The sequence below is a fragment of the Aplosporella prunicola genome (assembly GCF_010093885.1).
Source record: "Aplosporella prunicola CBS 121167 unplaced genomic scaffold K452scaffold_17, whole genome shotgun sequence".
Taxonomy (NCBI): domain Eukaryota; kingdom Fungi; phylum Ascomycota; class Dothideomycetes; order Botryosphaeriales; family Aplosporellaceae; genus Aplosporella; species Aplosporella prunicola.
The window spans coordinates 695,427-704,226 of record NW_022983545.1 but is presented as its reverse complement, the minus strand read 5'-3'; the positions used below and the strand labels follow the sequence as shown (position 1 = coordinate 704,226).

General features: G+C 58.2%; 2 protein-coding genes across 2 annotated transcripts; both read left to right on the top strand.

The window, feature by feature from the left end:
- Window positions 1-1,626: 1,626 nt before the first annotated feature.
- K452DRAFT_230488 (uncharacterized protein) lies at window positions 1,627-3,268 on the top strand (the record flags this gene model as incomplete). Its single annotated transcript, XM_033537099.1, has 4 exons — window positions 1,627-1,886; window positions 1,943-2,014; window positions 2,074-2,558; window positions 2,643-3,268. The coding sequence occupies 4 exons, from the start codon at window positions 1,627-1,629 to the stop codon at window positions 3,266-3,268; spliced, it is 1,443 nt and encodes a 480-aa protein (XP_033396084.1).
- A 2,284-nt stretch (window positions 3,269-5,552) lies between these two features.
- Window positions 5,553-8,142, top strand: K452DRAFT_54871 (uncharacterized protein). The gene is made up of 2 exons (XM_033546828.1): window positions 5,553-5,905; window positions 5,956-8,142. Exon 2 carries the CDS (start codon window positions 5,972-5,974, stop codon window positions 7,724-7,726), a length of 1,755 nt encoding a protein of 584 aa, XP_033396083.1. The 5' UTR covers window positions 5,553-5,905; window positions 5,956-5,971; the 3' UTR covers window positions 7,727-8,142.
- The last annotated feature ends 658 nt before the right edge of the window (window positions 8,143-8,800 follow it).

The window sequence follows — 8,800 nt, the reverse complement described above, 5'->3', positions numbered from 1 at the left end:
TTTTTTGCTCGCCAACGTCGTCGCTCGGGAAGCCGGCCAACCGACCTCTTTCTAGATTGTTCCCGTCCTTTTCCAGGTTTTTTCCTCTATCCTTTCCCATATTTTTTAGATGATGGTGGCAACAAGGCCTCTCCCCCTCATTCTCGCCCCCCTCAGCCTTTTGCCGCCCCGACCGCCGGCCCCCCCTGAGGAGGGCCGCTGACGGCGTGAAGCACGGCAGCAAGCATCAATGCGCGAGGGAAAAAAGGAGGGGGCTGAGAAGCGGGTCTCAGCGAGCGTGCGACGGAGTGCGCTCAGTTCTCGCCGGCGTGGGCGGCGGGCGCGCGTGTAGGCTGTCGCGGAGGGATTTCAGCAGCCGTGAGGACCCGGGCCTCATGCTGTCCTACAACGCACCAAAAAAGTTCCCACGGGATCTTGTGTCTCCGATTACAATAATTGCCAGTATTATGATTGTAGGAGGATTGGAGGATGGGAATGGTGATACTAAGCTTTTCTGTGGCTAATGGATATACCGGTAGCAACGGGGTGGAACGAAACGGTCGGTTTCTCCCACCCAGCCGCAAGCCACATCTCATCAGAGAGATGATGCGACCCATGGATGACACCGTGGTACAACGACATACGTAGGCCAACCTCCTGGGCATATTGCCGGGCGTAGTCAGGAGAGACAGTCCGAGATTGGCTCGAAGATCATGACTCGAGCTTGGAGCATGAGCGACTGTTCTACCTACTCGATCAGGCGTCGGGCGGCGCGCAGTTAATCAGACGCCGGGCGAGAGGTTGTCGCGCTCGCACCAGCGTCGGCACCAACGAGCCGGACACAACGGGGGCTCGCGGGCATCTTCGGTGCCACTCGACCGCTCAGCCTCTGCCGCGCGCTGCCCTGCAATGCTCCCGATTGGCTGCGCCATGGCAAACGAGGGATGACGCAGGGCAGGAATGTCTTGCGCCCGAGCCTATCAGCGCGCTGTGTATCAGGGAGATTCCAGTGGAGATCCATCGTGTCTCAGGTCAACGTGTACCCCCATGTTTGTCTTTCACTGACCTCCATTCCACGCCTTTTCTCTCTGCCGCCGCGCTCTCTTGCCTTGCCTCCCCCGCATCCGCTGCCTCTCTTTTTGCCCCCGTCGACTGCCGCTCGTTCTGCTCCCACACGCTCCCTCCCTCAACTCACTCACTTTCTTCTGACGCGCCGTGCTCCTCGTTTGCCGGCCCTTAGCATACCTTTCTCTGGACATATCGCCCTACTCCCGTCCCCGGTGGATCAGACGAGAAACACGAAGGGATCCTTCGCCCACGACAACAGAATAAGCCTTGCAAGTGGAGCTATCACCTGGTCGAGGTCAAAGCGCGCGGCTTGTTGAATAGTCGCCTTGGTTCTTTGGTTGGGCTGCGCAGTTACGAGCTCCCTACGAGTGGTCCAAGCACGTGAATTTCCCGAATCGAAATCACTGCCGTCCGGCCTCACCCCGGTCGCACCCACTATCCACAAGTACTTGAGCATTACTCGAGCTTCTGCCTCCTATCCCCACCTCCGCCGTCCGCTCTCTCTCTCTTTTGCTTCGTCGGCCCCTTCGTTCTCTTCTTCTGTCCACTCATTCATTCCATTGATCGGACAAAGCAACCATGAGGTTCAACGACGCAGCTTCTTACACCGCGCTGACCGCGCTGACCCTCGGCGGCGTCGCCAACGCCTTCTGGCGTATGCCCTGCCGTGGCCGTACCGGTCTTGCTCGCATTGATCCTATCGTCGACCCCGGCAAGGTCTCCAGCCACTCCCACTCCATTCAGGGTAGCAGCAACTTTGCTATGGACGTCACCTCCGCCGAGCTGAGGAACGGTGACTGCACCTCTTGCCAGGTCACCCAGGACAAGTCTGCCTACTGGTTGGTCTGCCCCGTGCCCTGTGGTATACCGTAACTAGCGTGCTGATTTGACCTAGGACCCCTCCTCTCTACTTCCAGTACACCAACGGCACTACCGTCATTGTTCCCCAGATGGGTGGTATGCTTGCGTAAGTACTGAGAGAAAAAGAAACACCATCATGAGTGCTGCTGCTGACCATCACTAAAGCTACTACCTGCTGTACGGTGACGACGTCAAGGCTTTCCCTGAAAACTTCCGCATGCTTGCTGGTGACCCGTACCAGCGCAACTTCACCTTGCCCGTCCCGGACCCGGCCAAGCCCTGGACCGGTGAGGACAAGACCCAGAAGGCTCTGGCGCAGAAGGCCATTGGCTTCAACTGCCTTCACTACGACGTCAACCCTCCCGAGGGCACTCTGTACCGCCACTTCCTGCCGGACAAGCAGTTCCTGGACGAGAACTGCCACGATGGTGTCCGTGTCGAGCTGATGTTCCCGTCGTGCTGGAACGGCAAGGACACCGACAGTGACGACCACCAGTCGCACATGCGCTACCCCGACCAGACCATCACCGGTACCTGCCCCGAGGGCTTCGAGACCCGCGTCGTCTCTCTGATGTACGAGACCATCTGGGCCACCGAGACGTTCAAGGGCGTTGACGGCCAGTTCGTCTTCTCCAACGGCGACCCCACTGGTAAGTTAACCGCAAGATGCCCGCTTCGTTTCCCCGGAAGGGAAAAAAAAGAAAAAGAAAAAAGGTATTGACAGATTCCCGCAGGCTACGGCTACCACGGTGACTTCATTACCGGCTGGGACCACGACTTCCTCCAGAACGCTGTCAACACGTGCACCTCGTCGACCGGTTTGATCGAGGACTGCCCGCTCTTCAACATCCAGACCGAGGCCGAGTGCGAAGAGTGCAAGTTCGAGGTGCCCGACAGCCTGAAGGACGAGGACTGCGCGGGCCCCGCGCCCAGCATCTGCGGCAACCCTGCGATCCAGTCGGGACCCGCGCGCGCGACGGCGGGCTCGGGCGGCTCCTCCGGCGGCTCGACGACGGCCAAGCCCTCGAGCACCAAGCCCCTGGTGCCCACGCTGTCCTACTCGACCGGCCGCGAGACCTTCGCCAGCGACAAGTACGGCGGTGGTGTCACCGTCGAGCGCGTCAAGGGCGGTGCCGACGGCCCCACCCTCGCCCTCACGACTGCTGCTCCCACCGCTGGCGCCGCCGACGGCGACGCCGAGATCGTCTCCACTACCATCTACACCTCTGGCGGCGTCGTCTACGACATGGCCATTGCTGAGGTCGACGTCACCGTCACGGCTACCGCCGAGGTCACCGAGACCGCCGCTGCTAAGCACAAGAGGCATTTTGCTCAGCACCGCCACCGCCGCGACTACTAAGCGCGTCGGGGGGAGGTGTGAAAGTCGAGGTTCTTGTTCGCTTCTCTGTCTCTCTCCGCGGAAAGGAACATTGCATGTGGAACGGTGTTTTCATGGCAGTGGGCTGATTTTCTGGTTACCACACTTATTCACTTTCTATTTCTACTCCTCACGGGTGATGAAGTCAAACTTTTGGTTAGCTTGTGGTTCATCTTTTTTTCTTTTTCTGTTTTTTTCTCTGAAATCTCAGTCGTCTCGCGCCTCAAAGCTTGTTGGTTGTCTTCGCTGTTCATCGCATTTTTTTGTTTTTTATATCCCCGGCGCGGAAACCCCCGGCGCGCGGGCTGTGCCCGCCGTGCGTTTCTGAGCGTTACCTACCCCCTCCACTGTACAAATAATTCTACCGTAGTAGCGCATCGACAAGGGGGAAAGTGGAAAATGGGTCTGTGAGTGTGCCTTGGGGGAGGAGGGCCCCTGCTGCTGCTCCTCGTCCTCCTTCCATGGCTATCTCACCATCCTTTCCGTCCCGTCGATGAATATTATGAGTGGCCCCCTCCCAAAAAACCTGCGTCTTTTGGGTCGCCACAGTAACGACGATCACACTTGCGGTCGGGCGCGTCGTGGGTCGTGGCGTGTGTTTCTGTGTCGTCATTGTTGTTTGGTGTGTTGTTGATAGTTGTTTCACGCCGAGCATTCCGTTGCCCCAGCCCCGGGTTCGCCATGGCCATGCGAGGAACAGGTTTTCCCTGCTGCACGAGTCTTGGTATTGTTGTTGTTGTTATTGTTATTGTTATTGTCCTAGTCAGAGAATGCCTGCATGCATCTCTTTGGAGGGGGAGCGTGTGCTCGTGTGCGCATCCTTTCTTGACCATCCTTCATCATCTCCCATTCGGGCGAAGAAGAAGCACCTAACCTAGCAGCGCAGGGCTGACAGCCCAACGTCGACGCCAGCGTCAGAGGACGCCGTCAATCAGCAGCGATCAGACGCAGACAATCAGCGCCAAGGACGACGATGAAGCAGCGCCAGCGCCGATTGTCATAACCGTCAGCCCTACGGCGCAGACCAGCGACGTCCGCGTTGGCGGTGTAGAGCTTGCCTATCACTACTAGCACCGAGTAACAAAACACGCCAATCAGAGCCGCTGTGGCTGGTCTTTTCCGCAGAGCTGCTTGACTCGCCCCGTCCCCCGGAAGGGCATGCATCGGCGGCTGGCGGAGATGTTCGTCGCCGCCACGTGCGCGAGCTGCCTGTGGGGGTGGGGGGTGTTCGGTGCGTGCTTGCTTACCTACATACATACATACATACATACTGCACGCTGCTGGCTGGCTGGCTGGCTTGCTTGCACATGTACATCCGTACCTACATTCCTTGGCAACATGCACGCGCACGCGTCGGCCACGGGAACAAGCAAGCATGTACGTTGGGCCGTCCCGATGCTGCATGCTGGCTCGCCACTAAAGCCAGTCCGTCGCGAATCTTATTCGCACCTCGTCACTCGTCCGCCCGGCTGCGCTAGACACGAAAACGAGTCATGCGCTGCGGCATGCTGTAGAACGCGACGGCTTGTGGTGGAGGTGGAGGAAAAGGAGGAGGAAGATTTGTGGCGAAAGGTGGCGATGCGATGGCGAACACACGGGATCTCGGATCAGATCCCTGGCGCAGCTGGCGGAATATCAGAAATCTTAACAGCTGTTGCCCCCCAGCAACTTGATGAGTCCGTCCTTTGGGTGTGTGCCTGGTTCACGCAAACACACTCACCTGCCGAGGATGTTCAAACTGGCCGGCTGACTACCCTTCGGTGTTGCCGCCGCGTGGCGATGACGAGTCTACTTTGCCGTCGTCAGCGACCGGCTGGACGAAGGATTTCTGACTCTTTTGTTCCTCGTCTTCCAACGCTTTGCTTGTATTCGACGTTCCTGGCCGTTGTTGCCTAGGTGGCATCCATTTTCTTGGACTTGTCTCCGCCCCGTGGCGTTTGCAAAGAGCCTCACAGTGCCTCATAGCGCCTCCACACCACCTCTACTCAATCTGGACCGCGGTGTATTTGACCACCACCGCCGCCCCGGAACTTGCGGCTCTGCCTTCTGAGTTTGTCTGCGCGGAACGCCATTCCGTCACTCGGCCTTACTGGCTCGTCTCCCAGCCTTGCAGCTTTTTACTCGTTGCATCGGCCTGTTTGGGCAAAGTATAAAAGCCAAACTTCGATTTCCCGATAACTGCGTCTTCCCCGCACTGCAAAAGGGCCCGCTCTTTTTTGGGGCTAAAATCTGTCGTCTAGGCTAGGCAGCAGCCAATACTCTTTAGTTCCCGCATCTCAGCTCCTGTCTCGCCGGTGAAAGTTGTTGCGACGATCTGGTCATTTGCCTATTTAAGCGCCTCGCAAACTGCTTTCTGTTTTGGGTCCAATCGGTCGGCTTTGCTGCTTCCATAAGATCTAGGTGTCAGTCTTTTATCAAACGTCAGCAGGAAGATTGCGGCTTGCGCCTGTCTCCCGGCTTGTATATCCGGATTGTTGACCGGCGCCCATCCATCTCACACGAGGCCAGCTGAGATATCGGCAAGTACACTCATATTAGATTTCTGGACAAACTTCAGCAGCTGTGTCAACCACACAAGTGTGTGTATATATAAAGGGATAGGTTCTGGTTCCTGCTGCGGTACCGTTCATCTTCACTCACATTCCAGACTTTAGGCTAACATCCAGTAGAACCCCCGCCCCCGGAATGGATTTCCGTAAGCTGCGCGGGTCTTTCGACCTGGCCAATGAGTCTGCCGACGGCACGCGGCCCAACCTGACCGAGCTGCCCACCAATATCCTCGAAGCGCTCATTCCGGGTTACAGCCTAATATCTAGGTTTGTGCTGTACTCGTTCGGCTTCGACATTGGGCTGGTGGTGTCGATCGGGGTGCTCCTATTCGGCGTGGTGTCGGCCGTGTCGTACGTGTGGAGCAGAAGCTATTACCTCTTCTGCAAATACTACATGTCGGACGTGTACGTGGACGACAGCGACGACCTGTACGAGAGCGTGCTGGAGTGGATCGCGGCGCAGCGCATGTCCAAGGTGTCGCGGTCAATCAAGGCCGTGACCAAGTACAATGAGCAGGACACGGACAACGAGGTCGACGCCAGAATCAGCGTCGAGGACGACACGGGCATCTTCAACTTTGGCCGCTGGGCGGCAAAGGTGCCGCCCCGCTACGAGCCGTACTTTGGCTCCCACCACTTCTGGCACCAAGGCCGCCTGTTCCTCATCGACCGGTCGCGGCGCGAGGTCGGCACGAGCGGCTACCCGCCCACCCGCAAGGAGGAGGAGACGATCCGCCTGTCGTGCGTGGGCCGCCGCACGCAGCCCATCAAGGACCTGCTCGACCACGTCAAGGCCTGGTCGCTTGACAAGGAAAAGGCGAAGACGGTCATCCGCCGGCCCGCGAGCAAAGACCGCTCGCGCTTCGCCGGCGCCTGGGACCGCGTCTCGTCGCGCCCCTCGCGCCCTATGGACACGGTCGCGCTGGACCCCGACCAGAAACGGACGATCATCGCGGACATCAACGAGTACCTCCACCCCAGCAGCCCGCGCTGGTACGCCGTCCGCGGCATCCCGTACCGCCGGGGCTATCTGTTCCATGGGCCGCCCGGCGTGGGCAAGACCAGTCTCGCGTACGCGCTTGCTGGCATCTTCGGCCTCGATATCTTCGTCATTTCGCTGCTGGAGCCCACGCTCACGGAGTCGGACCTCAATCGCTTGTTCAACAACCTGCCGCGCCGCTGCATCGTGCTGCTCGAAGACATTGACACGGCGGGCCTGCTGCGCGACGAGAAGAGCGACGACGCTGCCGCGGCCGCCAGCAACAGTACAAACACCACAACAACAAACGCAGACGCCACCCCCACCTCTTCTCCCGCGCGCAAACGCCACCACCCCAACAACCACACCCCCACAGACGCCCTAACGCCCACCTCCCTCGCCCTCGCCCTCACCACTGCTACCCGCCGCAGCAAACTCCAAGACGACCACTCCAACCAAGGCATCTCGCTCTCCGGGCTTCTAAACGCCATCGACGGCGTCGCGACGCACGAGGGCCGCGTGCTCGTCATGACGACGAACCATCCGGAGCGGTTGGACGACGCGCTGATCAGGCCCGGGCGCGTCGACCTGCAGGTGCAGTTTACGCTGGCGACGCGGGCGCAGATTAGGGAGATTTTCGGGCGGATGTACGCAGTTGATGAGGAGAGTGAGGGTGGTGGGAAGGAGGGGGTGGGGTTTGGTATTGGTGTTGGTGGTGGGGAGAAGGTGGGCGCGGATATCGAGACCCTGGCGCATGCGTTCGCGGCTGCGCTGCCGGAGGGCCGGTTGAGCCCGGCTGAGATTCAGGGGTTTTTGCTGGTACGGAAGAAGGAGCCGCTGCGGGCGGTGAAGGAGGTCAAGGGCTGGTGTGAGGGTGTGCTGGAGGCGAGGGGGCGGAGGGGGAGGGTGTAGGGCGTTGGTGTGGGTGGGTGGGTTGGGGGGTTTTGTTGTAGGGGGAGGGGGAAGGGGTGTATAGGTAGGTAGGGGTGTGGAAGGGGGGAGGCCGGTAATGTCTATTCGTTCCTAGGCAGTTTCTAGTTTTCTAGGTTTTCTAGTGTCTTTTTTTATTTTTCGGCTCATCGGCGTGGTTGAATAAGTGGTGCATGCAGTAGCGTTAGGAAGGCTGGGATGGAGTGGGATGGAGTGCTTGTGCTTGAACACACCTAGTCATATCTTCCTCGTCGTCGTGGTTGTCGGGCGGGACGCGTGCACGAAATAGCATCCACGCATGTCTTTCATCCCTTATATCAGTTAAGCTTCCCTCGGCATCTACGTGCTTCGACCCACACACAGAATCAAAACTAGTCTAACTGGCTACTACAGCTACTGAGGCCATACATGGTGGTTGGGGCTAGCGTCTGTGTAATTGAGATAGTTAGGGAGCTCTGCGTGGAGGATGTTAGGGCCCGGTGTTTGTTTTTTGCGTCTCTGATAGCGGTGTAGATCATTAAAGGCTGTGAGGGATCGTGCGCGGTGCTGTCGGGTGTTGGTGCGGCGTATCCTCGCGCTCGTTGGCGAAAAGCGTTTTAGAGGCCTTGTTGGTTGTTAGGTACAGTACCAGAACCGCTTTGGCTTTGTGTGGTTGGGAACCCCCGCTGTAATCAGTCAATTGGTACGGAATTCCTCGCTATGTCTGCGGTGGTCCCGCGGTAGCTCTTGCGGCTTCTTGCGCTTTGCGGGTGCTGCGTTTGGGTCTGCGTTTACTGCTGCTGGTGGTGGTGGGCTGTGGAGGGTTTTGTTGGTTATGAGGTTGAGGGTCTGTTTGATATATGTCCTTTTTGTTAGTAGCTACTTGGGTTTTTGTGTTTATGGCTGTGATTGGGTTTCATGGTTTATACTGACTGTGGTAGTTGATTTGATGGTAGGCGTTGTTGGAGAGAGTAAGTTTCACTGGTTCCGTGTAGTGCGGTGCTGGAAGCTTCCCCTTGATAAATCGCCTTGTATGTAGGTAGATGTAGAAAAGAAAGGAGCAACCTCAAAAATTGG